Source organism: Spermophilus citellus (genome assembly GCF_964194105.1).
Source record: "Spermophilus citellus genome assembly, chromosome: 3".
In the NCBI taxonomy this organism is placed as follows: Eukaryota; Metazoa; Chordata; class Mammalia; order Rodentia; family Sciuridae; genus Spermophilus; species Spermophilus citellus.
In genome coordinates this window covers 116,540,517-116,557,070 of record NC_138184.1, presented here as the reverse complement: position 1 = coordinate 116,557,070, position 16,554 = coordinate 116,540,517, and the positions used below count along the sequence as shown (strand labels likewise).

Genomic DNA, 16,554 nt, shown 5'->3' with positions numbered 1-16,554 from the left:
CTTCTTTTCCAGTTTGGGTACCATGTATTGAGTCTTCTTGCTAAGTACTTTAGTTAAAACCTCCAGTACAATGTTGAATAGAACTGGTAAGACTAGATATCTAAGCTGGGAATATAGCTCAGTGATAGGGGGCTTACCTAGCATGTGCAAGGCCCTAAGTCTGATTCCCAGGAATGAAGAAAAAAATGGATATCCTTGTCTTATTCCTGATTTTAGAGGATAAGCATATAGTCTTAAAAAAATGAAAGGAAAAAAAAACACACAAAGAGTATTGCACGCCTAAGACATGTGAGTATTAGACTCTAGCACTGTCTTTCATCATTAAATATGATGTTAGCTGTGGGTTCTTCATCGCTGCTGTTTATCAGGTTAAAGAAATTCCCTTCTATGGGCACAGTGGTGCACACCTGTCAACAACTTAGCAAAGACCCTAAGCAATTTAGCAAGAACCTGTCTCAAAAAAATAAAAAGGTTCAGTGGTTAAGCATCCCTGGATTCAATCCAGGTACAAAAAAAAAAAAAAAAAAAAAAAAAACTTCCCTTCTATTTGTTGAGTACATTATCATGAAAAACATGATGGATTCTGTCAAGTGCTTTTTCTGTGTCTACTAAGATGATCATGTTATTTTTATTTTTTATTTTACTGATGCATTATATTATTTACAATAATTGATTTCTCCAATGTTAAACCATCCTTGTAGTCATGAAATAAATTCCAGTTATTTGTGGTATATAATTCTTTTTATACATTGCTGGATTCAGTTTGCAAGGTTTTTTGTTGTTTAGCTTTGTTAGGATTTTATTTCCACATTCATAAGAGATTTCAGTCTATGGTTTTCTTGTGATGTACTTATCTGGTTTTGGTACTGGTGTAAAGCCAGTCTCACATAATTATTTGAGCTGGGCACAGTGGCACCACAACTGCAATCCCAGCAACTTAAGAAGCTGAGGCAGGAGGATTGAAAGTTCAACGCCAGCCTCAGCAATTGAGCAAGGCCCTAAGCAATTTAGCAAGACGCTGTCTCAAAATAAAAAAAGAAAAGGGCTGGGGATGTGGCACAGTGGTTAGCACCCCTGGATTCAATCACTGATACCAAAAAAATAAAATAAATTTATTTGAGAAGTGCTTGCTCCAACTCAATGTTTTTAAAGAGTTTGTGAAAAACTGTACTACTTCTTCCTGAACTGTTTTGTAGATTTCAGTGGTCAAGCTAGATGAGTCTCTAAAGGGTAGACCCTGAAATTTTCTTTGTAGGTAGTTTTTTGTTACTAATTCAAATTCTTCATTTGTTATTGGTATATTCAGATGGTCTCCTTTTTAAATTATTTTTTAAGTTGGAGATGCAACACCTTCATTTATTTATTTGTTTGTTTATTTATTTTTATGTGGTACTAAGGATCAAACCCAGTGCCTCACATGTACCAGGCAAGCACTTTACCACTAAGTCACAACCCAGCCCCTGTTCTCTCTTCTTGAGTCAATTTTGGCAGTTTCTTTCTTTCAAGGAATCTATTTCAGCTGTCTATTATTTATCATCAACTGCAGTTCTATTTCTTCTCTGTTTCATGTCTTTTGTTGTTGTTGTTCCTCTATACCTCCATTACTCCTTGATCTTTTTTTTTTAATATTTATTTTTAGGTGTAGATGAACACAATACAATGCCTTTGTTTTTTTATGTGGTGCTGAGGAATGAACCCGGGTCCCGCCCGTGCTAGGCGAGTGCTCTACCACTGAGCCACCATCCCAGCTCCACTCCTTGATCTTACTTTAAGTGAATATTTTTAATAAAACATTTAAAATTTTCAATGATTATTTCACTATATTTTTAGATTTTTTTGTAGTTGGTCTAGCATTTACGATATAATCCAAACTTATCAGAGTCAACTTCAGATTTACACTAGTTTAGTTTCACCAATATATAAAACATTACACCTAGCTGGGCACTGTGGCAAACATGTGTAATCCCAGCAACTTGGGAGGCCAAGATAGGAGGATCACAAGTTTGAGGCCAGATTCAGTAACTTAGCAAGACCCTCAGAAAATTAGTGAGACCCTGTCTCATAAATAAAAAATAAAATAAAAAGGGCTGGGAATGTAGCTCAATGGTAAAGCATGCCTGGATTCAATCCATGGTACCAAAAATAATAAAAAATATATATATACTTCTGTATAATTCCATTCCCTTTCCCCTTTTGAAGGGTATTATTGTTGGACATCTATGTAGTACATCTATTAAATTTACATACCCAATAATTCATTGTCATAATTATTGCCTCACCATCTATCTATAGCCATTTCCTTAGTCCATTGATATCTCTGCTCACACCCACTTCTTTTGTGTTGTTACTGGCAAATACATTACAGGTGCATTACATTTCTACCCATTATAAGCTAATAGTACATTATGTACATTTATTTTATATAATTGTTTCTTAAATCCAGTTAAGAGAAGAAAGCAGGAAGATATGCATTTATATTTTTTTAAATATCTTTATTTTGTTTATTTATTTATTATGTGGTGCTGGGGATCAAACCCAGTACCTCACACATGCTAAGCAAGCGCTCAACCACTGAGCCACAACCTCAGCCCTGCATTTATATTCTTTTATAATTATAATGATTACCCTTACCAATGCTATTTTTACCTATGAATTTAAATTACTGAGGTCATTTGCTTTCAGCCTGAAGAATTCCCTTAAAATTTTCTTGCAAGGCAGGTCTATGAACAAAAAAAAATTCTCTCAGTTTTTAAACAAAAAACTGTTAAGACTTCATTTCACCTTCATTTTGAGATGTCCTTTTCCTCAATATCCAGCTTCTGTATGGATCATTTGTAGACACATGATTTTTAGTTGATAGGATTTTTCTTCTGTCAGCTGTTAAAATTACTAGGCTCCCCTCTAAGTAATGAGTCTGTTTTTCTCTTTACACGTTCCAGTTTTTCTTCTTGTCTTTGACTTTCAGCATTTTTACTAGATGTATCTTTTTGTGGATCTCTTTGAATTTATCCTACTCAGAGTTCATTGAGCTTTCTGGCTTTCCAAATGTATAATTATTATTTTTAAAAAACTGGAGATTAGGAGTTTGTAATGAGGTTGCGGCTCAGTGGTAGAGCTCTTGCCTAGCATGTGTGAGGCACTGGGTTCAATCCTCAGCACCACATAAAAAATAAATAAATAAAATAAAGGTGTGTGTCCATCTACAACTAAAAATATATAGATGTTTAAAAAAAACTGGAGAATAGTGGGCACAGTGGTACATGCCTCTAATCCCAGAGGCTCAGGAGACTGAGGCAGGAGGATCATGAGTTCAGAGTGAACCTCAGGAAAAGTGAGGTGCTAAGCAATTCAGTGAGACCCTGTCTCTAAATAAAATACAAAATAGAGCAGGGATGTGGCTCAGTGGTTGAGTGCCCCTGAGTTAAAAATAATAAAAAATAAAACCTGGAGAATTAGATAAACCCCATGCTTATATAATCACATCATGTATAACTAAAAAGAACAAATAAAAATTTTAAAAACTGGAGACATTTCAGCCATAGTTTGTTCAAATATTTTTCTGCTCCTTTTTCTCTTCCTGCTGCTCTCATTATGCACTCACTGTTGTGCTTAATGATCTCCCACATTTCTAGAGGTTCTGCTCATTTATCTTCATTATTTTCTTTTCCCCACATGTCAACTTGCATAATCTCTATTAATCTATTTTCAAATTCACTAATTCTTTCTTCTGCCAATTCAAATTTACTATTGAGTTCCTCTAGTGAATTTTTTATTCCAGTTATTGTACTTTCAACTCCAAAATTTTCATTTGGCTCTCTTTTATAATTCCTATCTTTTTGCTAATAATTCTCCATTTGATGCAACAGAATCATAATTTCCTTTACTTCTTTGTCATCATGCTTCCCTTTAGTCCTGTGAACACATTTATAATGACTTGGAGGGGTTAGTTTTTGTTTTCTAGTACCCAAGAGTGAACCCAGGGGCACTCAACCAGTGAGCCACATCTCCAGCCCTTTTTACATTTTAGTTTTGAGACAGGGTCTTCCTAAATTGCTTAGGACCTCAATAAGTTGGCAAGGCTGCTTTGAACTCGTGATCCTCCTGTCTCAGCCTACTGAGCTGCTGGGATTACAGGTGTGCACTACCATACTCACCCCTATAATGACTTATTTGAAGACTTTTTTGTTAAATCCAGCCTCCGTTCACTCTCACAGGCAATTTCTATTGCCAGATTCTTTCCACTGTATAAGTCTTACTTTCTTGTTTCTTTGTATGACTCATAATTTTTGGTTGGAAATTGGACATTTCAGATAATATACTGCAACAACTCCAGGGACTGGAATGCCCTCTCCAGACCTTATTATTTGCTTGTCTATTAGTTCAATAACTGGCTAGATTATTTTAACAAAATCTATTTCACCCACATAGCATTAAGGAGGTGTAGCTTTGGGTTCCCAAAGCTTTAGGTTCGCCCATAGTCCCTTTGGTATGACAGTGGCTTTAGAAGGGCTCTCTTCTCTCCTTCCCATGACTACATTCAGCTGAACTCCATTCATTGTGGCTTATTGATCTATTATTTTCAACAATGCCCCGAGGCATAACTTATTATACATACTAATCCTATCAAACTATGATTGTTTTGAGGGAACTGTTTCCGAGGTCAATATTTGATATTTGTTCTAACACCAGGAGGGCTCCTCCCCTTTGTCTTGTTTCCTTATTATTTCCTGCAAAATGAAACACTTTCTGTCTAAGCTATATCAATATTAAATTCACAAATCTCCTCCCAATTGCTTTTTTTTTTTTTGAATGTTCAAGATTGGGTTGGCAAAGACTGAATGTTGTCTCTGATATGAGGATGCTAATCCATAATGGGGACGGGCAAGGGGAGCATGGGAGGAATGGAGGAACTTTAGATAGGGCAAAGGGGAGGGAGGGGAAGAGAACGGGCATGGGGGTAGGAAAGATGGTGGAATGAGATGGACATCATTACCCTAAGTACATGTATAAAGACACGAATGGTGGGACTCTACTTTGTGAACAGCCAGAAACATGAAAAATTGTACTATGAATTGAAATACATTCTACTGTCATATATAACAAATCAGAATAAATAAATGAATTAAAAAAATGGGTTGGGATGAGGCAGAGGAAAAAGGTGAATGTGAAGCTTAGAGTTAGGATTAGAGTTTTGGGGGCTGGGGTTATAGCTCAGTGATAGAGCTCTTGCCTGGCACATGTAAGGCACTGGGTTCAATCCTCAGCACCACATAAAAAGAAATAAATAAAGATATTGTGCCCACCTATGACAACAACAAAAATTAAAAATAAAAGAATGAAGGTTTGGGATTTAGAAATGGGATTGGTGTTAGGTGTCAGGATAAGTGGTCTGGGGTGAGGATGAAGGTGAGTGGTGGTCAGGGTGGTGATGGGTTTGAGTTAAGGTAAGTTTTGGGTTGATTTGGGGTTAGAAAGTTATTTGGGGATCATGGCTGTGTTAGAGAAGAGGTTGGTGCTGGGAATTTCATTTTGTGGTTTTTTTTAGTGATTAGGGCATAAAATATAGTGAGAAGGCTCATGTTAAATATGAATAATTTGGGTTGAGGTTGTACTAAGCCATAAATCTCTAGGAATTAGGGAGGCAGGCTGGGAAGGGACCTTAGCTGAGAACTCTCCACTTAGGAAATGGGGCCTCAACTGCTTGTCCTTATCTATGTTCTCTTTTCCCTATATGTTCTACAGATCCATTCCAAAGTTCAACTACCTTCATCCACGGCATTTTTCTTTCTTTCTTTTTTTAACTTCTAATTTTTTTATTTGTTCTAATTAGTTAGTTATGCATGACAGTGAAATGCATTTTGACATATTGTACACCAATGGAACACAACTTCTCATTCTTCTGGCTGTACATGGTGCAGAGTCACTCCAGTAGTGTAATCACATTTGTATATAGGGTAATAATGTCTGTCTCATTCTACCATCATCCTATCCCACAGCTCCTCCCCTCTGCACAAACCATAATTCCTTCATTCTTCTATCCCCCAGCCCCACTATGGATCAGCATCAGCTTATCAGAGAAAACATTCAGCTTTTGATTTTGGGGGAGTGGCTTATTTCACTTAGCATGATATTCTATAGTTCCATCTATTTACCTGCAAATGCCATAATTTCATTCTTCTTTCAGGCTGAGTAATATTCCATCATATATATATATATAATCTCACATTTTCTTTATCCATTCATCTGTTGAAGGGCATCTAGGTTGGTTCCATAGTTTAGCTATTGTGAATTGTGCTGCATTTTCTTCCACTTGCCACCCACCATTTGCCACCCAGACATTCACCTACACCCACTGCCCTGTCTGCCCAACCTGTGATGCTTGCAGAACTTCAAATTTTCCCACTATTTTCAAGTGTGTATAAACTGCTCCACACTGCTTTGCAGATGAAGTTACTTCCTTTGGGTTTTTGGTTGGTTGGTTGGTTTGGTTTTGGTGCTAGGGACTGGACCCAAGGCTCCCTGCAGGCACTCTACCACTAAGCTATACCCCAACCAGGAGCTCTCTGTTTTAATGCCAGCTTCTACTCTCAGCCAAAATCCCTGAGCCAGGGATCTGGGGATGGGGAAGTGGCCCATGGCAAGCTTCTCTGTGAGTGATATCACTGACTCTAGCACTAAGTACTTCATGGAGGGGGACAGGTGGAGATACACTAGCTCAAGGTCTCAGCTTGCCTATCCTGCTGTGGAACCACCCCCTCATAATCGAGGATGGAGACAAAAGCAGTTAGGGCTGAAGTTATTTCAATATGCCAAGCCCTGTTCCACAAATAGGGACTAAGTGGAAGAAGGGAGCCCCATCTCTGAGATGCAATCACCAAGGACTTAGCCTCAGCAACAAATAGGTCTGGTTAAGATGAGAAACAGTGAAGTTCTAAGAAAAGAGTAATCTTGGTCCAAACACCACTGCCTCTCACCTTTCTTACCAAATTTTCATACTTTTTTCTTGAATAAATACATCACCATTTGCTGTTTTACCTTTGGACATTTCCAAAGGGTTTAAATAGTTGTTAATAATTTTCACCAGTTTTGCAAGAAAATGGGTCAATGGCGCTCCTTAACACCATCATGCTGGAATTCCAATCAGGTCTAAGGCTGCTTTTGGGTATAACAACAGAATTGAAAGCTGAGTAAATCCAGCAGAAATCCTATGGCCTGCAAAGTTGAGAAGCTTGACTATGTGGCCCTACTATATGGAAAAAGTCTGCCAACCCCTGACTTAAGTTACTACTGCCAATGCTACTGATCCATGAACCAAACTGAGTAGTAAAGACTCAAATTACTTAGTCCAAAATCTACCAAGCACAGTGGTGCACGCCTGTAATCCCAGCCTCTCACAGGCTGAGGCAGGAGGATTGGGAGTTCAAAGCCAGACTCAGTAGCATAGTGAGGCTCAGAGAAACCCTGTCTCAAAATCAAATATAAAAAATGGGCTGGGAATATGGCTCAGTGGTTAAGCACCCCTGGGTGCAAGCTCTGGTACCAAAAAAAAAAGAAAAAAAGAAAAAAATCTTGTGGTATTTTGTAGATACAGGCAAAATACAAGTGTTTTTTCTATGCCCCCAACAATAAACACAGAAGATTTATGTGACCTTTGATCATCAAGAAGTATGTAAGAGCCAGGCATGGTGGTGCACACCTGTAATCCCAGTGACTCAGGAGTCTAAGACAGGAGAAGCACAAGTTTGAGGCCAGCCTCAGCATCTTAGTAAGGCCCTGTCTCAATATAAAAAATAAAAAGGCCTGGAGATGTAGCTCAATGGTTAAGTGCCCCTGGATTCAATCCCCAGTACCAGAGAGAGAGAGAGAGAGAGAGAGAGAGGTGTGTGGTGTGTGTTTGTTGGGATTTCCCTCATGAGTAACTAATCAATTAGTCAATTCTTTTCTGCAGCAGACACCAGCTGGATGTCCTCTAATTCAATTCCATCCTGATATTGTTTACCTAGAGAACTCAATCTAGAGGCAATTCAGATCCCACAGGTAGAGGTCTCAGTCCCACAGACTGTCTCCCCCATAGTAGCCAATCACTTGCCCTGGAATTTTTTTGTTTGTTTTTGGTACTGGGGATTGAACTCAAGGACACTCAACAACTGAGCCACATCCCTGCCCTATTTTGTATTTTATTTAGAGACAGTCTCACTGAGTTGCTTAGCGCCTCGCTTTTGCTAAGACTGGCTTTGAATTAGTGATCCTCCTGACTCAGCCTCCTGAGATGCTGGGATTACAGGTGTTCACCACTGCTCCCGGCCCCAGGATGTTCTACCTGTGCTTCAGACCAATCAGATATAAATCAGAGTTCACACCACCTCTCTTTGGGGTGTACTTCACCAATCTCTGGGAAACATTTATGTTTACCTATTTATTAAAAAGGATATTGTAAGGGCAACAGATGAAAAAACACAAGACATGTGGGAAGAGGCACAGAGCTTCCATGCCCTTTCCTAGGTAGGACACCACCTCCTAGGAACCCCTTGCAGCTTCAGCTGGAAGCTGAAGATTTGGAAGCTCTATACATCCTGTTCTTTTAGGGGGTTATGGAGGCTTCATTACACAAGAATGATTGATTACATCTTTAGCCAAATACCTTTAGCCCCTCTCCCCTCCTCCAGGTTAGGTGGAGCTGAAAAACTCCAACCCTCTAATGGTTCCTTGGTCTTTCTTGTGATCAGCTCCTATCAAGATAGGAGCTACCTAGTCAATTCATTACCATACAAAAAGCCACTTATCACTTCAGAGATTCCAAAGATTTCAGTTGTGGTATGCCAGGAAATCAGACCAAATACATATTCTACAATGTTACAGGTACCTGCCTCACTGAGTTATTGTAAAGGTTAAAGTATGAATGTCAGCGGTGGCAAACACCCATAATCCCAGCAATTCAGGAGGCTGAGGCAGGAGGATGGAAAATTCAAAGCCAACCTCAGCAATTTAGCAAGGCCCTAAGCAACCTAGCTACATCCTCTCTCAAAATTAAAAAATAAAAAGGGCTGGGCATGTGACATGTGATTCAGTGGTTAAGCCCTTGGGTTTAATCTCCAGTACAAAAAAAAAAAAAAAAAAAAGTGAGTACCTGACCCTTCAACAAAGTGATAGTTGTTATATCAGGCTGGACACTGTATGGAAAGTATTAGGTACTCTCTCTTAAAGAGCTTTTTGAGCTTTTTGTTTGTTTGCTGGTTTTGCCCGACGGTAGTCCCAGGCTAAATAGTTTGAGGCAGGATGATTACAAATTCAAGACCAGCCTCAGCAATTTATTTTTTTTTTTAATTTATTGTTGGTCGTTCAAAACATTACAAACTTATTAATATATCATATTTCACAATTTGATTCAAGTGGGTTATGAATGAGGCCCTAAGTAACTGATACCTTGTTTCAATTAAAAAAAAAAAAAAAGGCTGGGGATGTAGCTCAGTAGTAAAGCGCCCCGAGTTAAGTTTCCAATAACAAAAAAAAAAAAAAAAAAAAAAAAAATTATCTTTTCCAGTTTGGAAAAGGGAGCAAGTATAGACTGTCCAATAACGAAGTTTTAACTTTTAATACCTGGGATCTATAACATTACCTGGGGTGGAGGACAACTCCCTTGAGTTTAAGTTAAAACCTGACACTGTAAACCATAATTCTCTACCACGGAAGCTTCCAGCCTCCACCAATAACAATGAATGAAAATAACCCTTAGAAATGCTAAACCCCGAGCGAAAGAGCCCCAAGCGAAAAAGCAGTAATTAGCTTTAACTTGTGGATTTGGGCCTGTATGGCCCCTTCCGGTTCTCACGGTCTCTATCAATGCCCAGAGGAGAATAAAACAGAATCCCTCAAGCTTCCATCTCGACTGTCACCGCGACCCGGGCTCCCCAGTAGGTGCCGGATGCGGGGACTCAGCGGGGCTCCCTTCGCCTCAGCCCGTCGAGGGTACTGGCCAGTTACCTCGCAATTGAACTCCATCTCTGCGTCCATGGTGACGATCCGCACTGTGAACGTCTTGGGCTGCTTCCTCTTGAGCGAGCTGAAGCTCATGCGGGAAGCGATGGCCCCGGCCATGGCGCGGGGCTCAGGCCTGGGACCCTCGCGCCCCAAAGCCTATGCTCTGGACCTGTTAGCCCCCCTGAAGGAGTTGCACAGGCCTCAGGGCCACCATGGTGGCCGGCTGGCCGGCCCAAGAGCGAGCTGGGTTGCGTGGGTCCCCAGCGGCCAGCATGGGCCGCGAGGACCCTGCCCCCAGAGCGAAAAAGGGGAGTTGGGGGGCAGGCCCTGACGGCGACAAGGGGCAGACGCTAGCAGGAGCCGACGGGGCGGGCGAGGCCCGACACTCCGAGACTGGGGTCGGGGACGCCGGGCACGCCTGGGAACAAGAATCCTAGACAGCGGCCGCCCAGACCCGGCGCGCCTCTGGGCTGCCAACGGGGGTCGCGGGGCCGCGCCGCAGCAGGGCACGCACGCGCGCGCGTGGCTGTCACCGTCCTCGCTCCGCGCGCCCGCGGGAAGCGTACCCGGCCCGCAGCTCCCAGCCTGCTCCCCGCCCCGCCCTCAGGCCTCCCCGAACGCTACACACGTCTCAACCTAACACGTCAGTTCTTTCCCAGACGCCTTGATTGGTTGAGAACTCCAAAGAAAACAGGACTTTAACTTCGTCCCGCCTCTTTTAGGGCGACTCCACCAATTGGAAGTTTAACTCTGCCGGGAGGCGCTGACCTGTGCTCAGCGTTGAGTGGCTACAGCAGCAGTCACTCCGAACGCTTTTGTTCCTAGAGGGCACGCCTACTCTAGCAAGACTGGTTGAGACGGCGGAACGCCGCGCGCCTTTCCCGGGAACCCAGGTAGAGACTAGTCCCTGCGGCTCTGGAATGAGTCGCTCCCAGATCAAAGAGATACTGCGGTCCAACAAAGTACGCGCCGTAAGCGGCGCCCCAAGGGAGCGCGTTTCGGACACCCGGCGAATATTTCTATGTAGCACTTAACGACTTACTCACTTCTATGTTTGTCAAACTTTTACAACCCTTCTGGAGGCCTAGTAGGTTGCCGGCCCTTTCCCGCCTGATCCTTCTGCTTCTCTGTAAAAGAATTACAGTTGCCAAAGGGGAGTAATGACTGTATCTACTTCATGGAGCAGATGAATTTCAGAGTGTTTAGTTACATATAAAGCCTTAGAGCAGAAACTGGCACATACTAGGTTGAATTCTATTAAATTGCTCTGTTTGTAGAACAAAAAGCGTGGGAAGGCTGGCGGGGTGGCGCACACCTCTAACCCCGGCAGCTCTGGAGGAGGCTGGGATTACAGGAGACAGGAGTATCTCAAATTCGAAGCCAGACTCAGCAACTAACGCAAGCCCGAACAACTTATTGAGACTCCATCTCAAAAGTAAATAAAACAAATAAAAAGGGCTGGAGATGTAGATAAAGCCCCCTGAGTTCAATTCCCAGTTTAAAAAAAAAAAAAAGTGGGGGACGGGAAATGAAAGTATATATCATGAGGACCGCAAATTCAAAGCCAGCCTCGCAATTTAGCGAGGCCCTGGGTAACATAGTGAGACCCTGTCTCAAAAAAAAAGGGGGGGGTGGGAAGGGGGGCTGGGGATGTGGCTCAATGGTTAAGCACTTCTGGGTTCAATTCCTGGTTTAAAAAAAAAAAGAAGTGTATTTCATGTTACACCCTGTATGATTTGTTTTTAACCATGTGCAAGTGTATTTTTTAACGTCATCAAGGGATATAACGTGAATAAGAAGGGTATGCTTTTCTATATTTTTTTAAAAATTGGTTTTTTTGGCAGAGAGCCCAATTTTGTTGTGGGATGGATTATTCATGCTGAGAATATGATAAGGGTCAAAGGTCAGCAATAAAGTGCACTGATCTGTGCTTATATTTTAAAAAATTGTTTTTTAAATTTTTAGATAGAATCTTGCTATGTTTTCCAGGCTAACCCAGAACTCCTTGGCTCAAGTGATCCTTCTGCCTCAGTTTCCTGAGTAGCTGAGATTACATCCTTGGACCACTAGACTCAGCTTTAATTCAATTTTAAAACAGCTTTTAGTGGTGGAACAGAGACAACTTGCATGTGTTCTGACTGAATTGTAACACTCCAGAAGTGTTAGTTGTGGTAGCATCACCCTTACTCTATAGATGAAGAAATTGAGGCTCAGCATAATAGAGTCTCTTGCAGACTATCACCTAGAATAGGAGGCAAAGTTAGGGTTCAAACCCAGGTCTACCCCACCAGAGCCTTCTGATATTACCCACTGTGCTGCCCTGATTGAGGCTTCTAAATTCTTCCATCTGCAGCTTTAAGACACCGTGAACCGGGCTGGGGATGTGGCTCAAGCGGTAGCGCGCTCGCCTCGCATGCGTGCGGCCCAGGTTCGATCCTCAGCACCACATACCAACAAAGATGTTGTGTCCGCCGAGAACTAAAAAATAAATATTAAAAATTCTCTCTCTCTCCCCTCTCTCTCCCCTCTCACTCTCTCTTTAAAAAAAAAAAAAAAAAAAAAAAAAAAAAAGACACCGTGAACCTCAGTTCTGCACCTCCCCAGTGCCAGGAAGCACCAGCCTGGACCCCAGGAATAATTTACTGGCATACCCAATGGAGGCTGCTATTGCAAAACTTTATGTCCTTCATACCACTAGCAAATTCCTGCCACCAAACTGCTCGGGGAACTATGGACTTAGTTAGGACTTGGTAGGAGTGTCTTCATTTTCATGCCTTCAATTTTTCCCTGCAGGTAGGAGAACCAGGCTGGATTCTCCTCTGGGCTCCCCACGGGGAAGAAAAATCAGGTCTTTTAACCCAGGGCCAAGGAGGCTGTCAGAAAATAACTGAATTTGAGAAACCACCGAGGAGCAGCAAAAAAAAAAAAAAAAAAAAAAGTGGATCAAACAGCAGGGGCTAAGAAACATCAGTGACCAGTAACCACTCATTTTTATAGAAGACTAAGTGTTAGTTGCTGAGCTAATTGGCAAAACATACCCAATTTAAAATTCCCGGAGGACGTCCAGGAAGGTTCTGGATCTCATAAAGGAGGGCCAAGAATAAAAAATAGATATGATGAAAAATCATATTGATATTTAAAATTCCCTTTACAAAGAATAAAAAATACATAATAGTTACCAGGTAGAGATTGAAGAATAATTTTGGGGGTGGGGATTACTTATTTATTTTATGTATGTGTGTTGATTTTTTTTTTTTTTTTTTTTGACAGGCTCTCATTATGCGGCCCAGGCTGCCTTTGAACTCCTAGGCTCAAGTGATCCTTCTCATGAATAATTCAGGTTGAGCACATCAAAATCTGATACACACAGATACCATATAATAAATATCTCTGGAATGAATGAGGGAAAGATGTGAGGAAATGGTTACAGTCTCAGCTGTGGTCTGGACAATATTAATAGTGATCATTTATAATTGCTTACCATACAAAACCCTGTGAAGTTGCTAGGCATGATGGAGCACGCCTATAATCCCAGCGGCTCGGGAGGCTAAAGCAGGAAGATCACAGATTCAAAGCCAGCATCAGCAATTTAGCGAGGCCCTGAGCAACTTACCAAGACCTGTCTCAAAAAAAAAAAAAAAAAAAAAAAATGGGCTGAGGCTGTGGCTCAGTGGTTAAGCACCCTTGAGTTCAATCCCTGGTACAAAAAAAAAAAAAAAAAAAGTGAAGTGTTCTGCATGCTTTAAAAATCCTATTGGCATGATGGTGCACATCTGTAATCCCAGTTACCCAGAAATCCCTTACTGACACACCTAGTTGAGCTACTGCTGTGGAGGATGAGACAGGAGGATTTAAAGTTTGAGGATAGCCTGGGCAACTTAGACCTTGTCTCAAAATAAAAACAAAACAGGTTAGGATTTAGCTCAGTATCAGAGTGCTTGCCTAACATGTGAGATCCTTAGTTCCATCACCTAGTGCTAGGGTGTAGCAGGGGATGATTTTTGGATATTATCAGTTTATATGTCAAGAAACTAGATAAGGCTGAAATAAAGTCATTTACCCAAAATTGTAATTTGGGTAAATTATGATTATAGTTATGTCGCAGTTTGTATCTAGGACTAGTTTAATCCATATCTCACCTGATTTACATTTTGTTCCTTCAATCTTCAGAAGCTCAGGGATTCTCAAAGGTGATCTCTGTCCCATAGGTGACATTTGGCCATGTCTAAAGACTGTTTTGATGGTCACAACTGGATGTTCCTGCCTTCTACAGATAAAAGCTAGATGTGCCATTACAACCTAAAATGCACATGATACCCCCACACAAACAACAAAGACCTATCCAGATCAAAGTGACAATAAAGCCAAAGTAAAAAAAAAAAAAAAAAAAAAAAAAAAAAAAAAAACCGTGCTACAGAGCAATAATTCTTCCATCTTTTAAAGTCAGAAACAGTGGAACTAAAGTATCTCACTCCTCAAGGGAGTACATATATATAAACAATTTTGCATGTTTTAGGGGGTTCATGGAAAGACCCATCCAAAGCATGTCTATGAACTCCAGTGTGTTAGTCAGTTTTCTGTTACTGTAACAAAATACCATAGGTAATCAATTTCTGATAAATTAGGGCAGAGAGAATGTAGTGGAGTAAAGCTATTCGCCTTATGACCAGGATGTAAGAGAAGATAGAGGAGGAATGAGAGGGTCCCATTTCCCTCTTCAAAGGCATGTTCCTAATGACCAGAAGACTTCCCGTTAGGCCCTACCTATTAAACAGTTCCACTACTTTCCAAATGTTTCAGGCTGGAGACTAAGCCTTTGTATGTTTCTTTGTTGTTGGTTTCGTTTTGTTTTTGCAGTGCTGGGGTCAAATCCAGGGCTTCACAAATCTAGACAAGTACTCCACCGCTTCATACTCCCCTAGCGCAGGGACTAAGCCTTTAGCATAAGGGCCTTGGGAGGACATTGAAGATCCAAATGTAGCACCCAGATTAAATCAACTCATCATACAAATGCCATGAGTGAATTTTAGATTGTGATTCCTCTGCCAAAAACTGCCCTTTCATTCTTTCATTTCTAGCTACTTTCAGAATTACTTTCACTACACATTGGCATGAAGCCAGCATCCTGCACCACAACTGTCATAAGTAACAGCCCCAGGGAGCTCTGACTGTCTTTATAGTAGAGATTTAGCTGACAGTTTCATTCAGCCTCCTTTCAGTGGAGACTCATGAGAAAAAAAAAGACTTTATGCACCAGCACTTCTATCTTTCATCTAATCCAGGTCTGGGGCTGTGGCTCAGTGATTGAGTGCCTCTGAGCTCAATCTCCTCCTGTACCCCCCCCAGAAATAAAAGCGGGGGGGATTGGGGCAGGGGCATGCACTTCTATCTGCTTGTAAATCACTTATCACATAACAAGAAACTCTGTGGCCTCTGGGTATCAAGAATGGTCCCTGATCAACAACTAAAAAAAGAAGGGATCTCAGTCCTGCAACCAGAGGCAACTCAAATGTCAATAAGCAGATGAGAACTACAGTATGGCTGATACCTTGACTGCAACTTCGTGAAACTCTGAACCGAAAATCATGCTGAACTAAGCCTGGACCTGAACTCCAGACCTATGGATACTATGAGATAATAAATACATGTTGTTTTAAACCACTATATTTGTAGCAATTTGTTACACAGCAATAGAAAACTGAAGCTGGGAGGCTGTGATGTGGGAGGCTGAGGCAGGAGGATCTAAAGTTCAAAGCCAGCCTTAGCAATTTAGCAAGTCTCTGAGCAGCTTAACAAAACACTGTCTCAAAATAAAAAAAAATAAAAATAAAAAAAGGGGCTGGTGATAACCACTTTGGCTCAGTGGTTAAGCATCCCTGAGTTCAATTCCCAGTACCCCCCTCCCCAGAATTAAAAAGATTGGGGATTTAGTCAGTGGTAGACTGCTTGCCTAGCATGTGCAAGGTGCGGGGTTCCATCCCTGATACTGAAAAAGAAGAAAAAAAGCAAGCAAATGACATGAAACACTACCATTAACTGAAGACCTGACTGAAATTTCAAGAACTTTTCCATTACCATCTTTTTTCTATTCCTGGATCCCATCCAGGATCCCACATAGCATTAATTTCTCCTTAGTCTGCAGTCTGTAATTGTTCCTCAGTCTTTGCTTGTTTTTCATGACCTTGACACTTGTTTGAAGAGGATACTTGGCCAAGCATCTCTCAGTGTGGGTCTGTCTTATGTTTGCTGATATTCTGCATATATTTTTGTAAGCTTCCCTACACTGTTTCCAGAATGTGGTGAAATTTGAAGCCAAGTAAACTAAGAAGTCCTTGCCTACCTGCAGCCTGTGTCTCTGGGAGGTGACCTGACTCATTAAACATCACCTGGCCCAGGAGATCTATGCAAGGCCAGGATGCTCATCCAAAGTGCCACCCTAGGGCACTGAGTTTGAATGAAAGCAAGTTGCAGGCAATAACTCCTATGTGAAATAATAGTGAGACACCCCAGAACAATGGCAGAAAAACTACAGTTCCTCAGCCAGCTGCCATTTGAAAATATTAAATGGAAAATTCC

General features: G+C 41.3%; 1 protein-coding gene across 4 annotated transcripts in view; it reads right to left on the bottom strand.

Moving 5' to 3' along the window:
- The window catches only part of NF2 (NF2, moesin-ezrin-radixin like (MERLIN) tumor suppressor), an 87,071-nt gene extending 76,472 nt beyond the window's left edge, over positions 1–10,599 (bottom strand). For all 4 annotated transcript variants that reach the window (XM_081285729.1, XM_081285728.1, XM_081285727.1 and 1 more), the window contains exon 1: positions 9,982–10,599. In XM_081285729.1, coding sequence (XP_081141855.1) covers positions 9,982–10,095 — 114 coding nt within the window. In that variant the 5' untranslated portion in view covers positions 10,096–10,599. The remainder of the gene's footprint in view (positions 1–9,981) is intronic.
- Between the last annotated feature and the right edge of the window lie 5,955 nt (positions 10,600–16,554).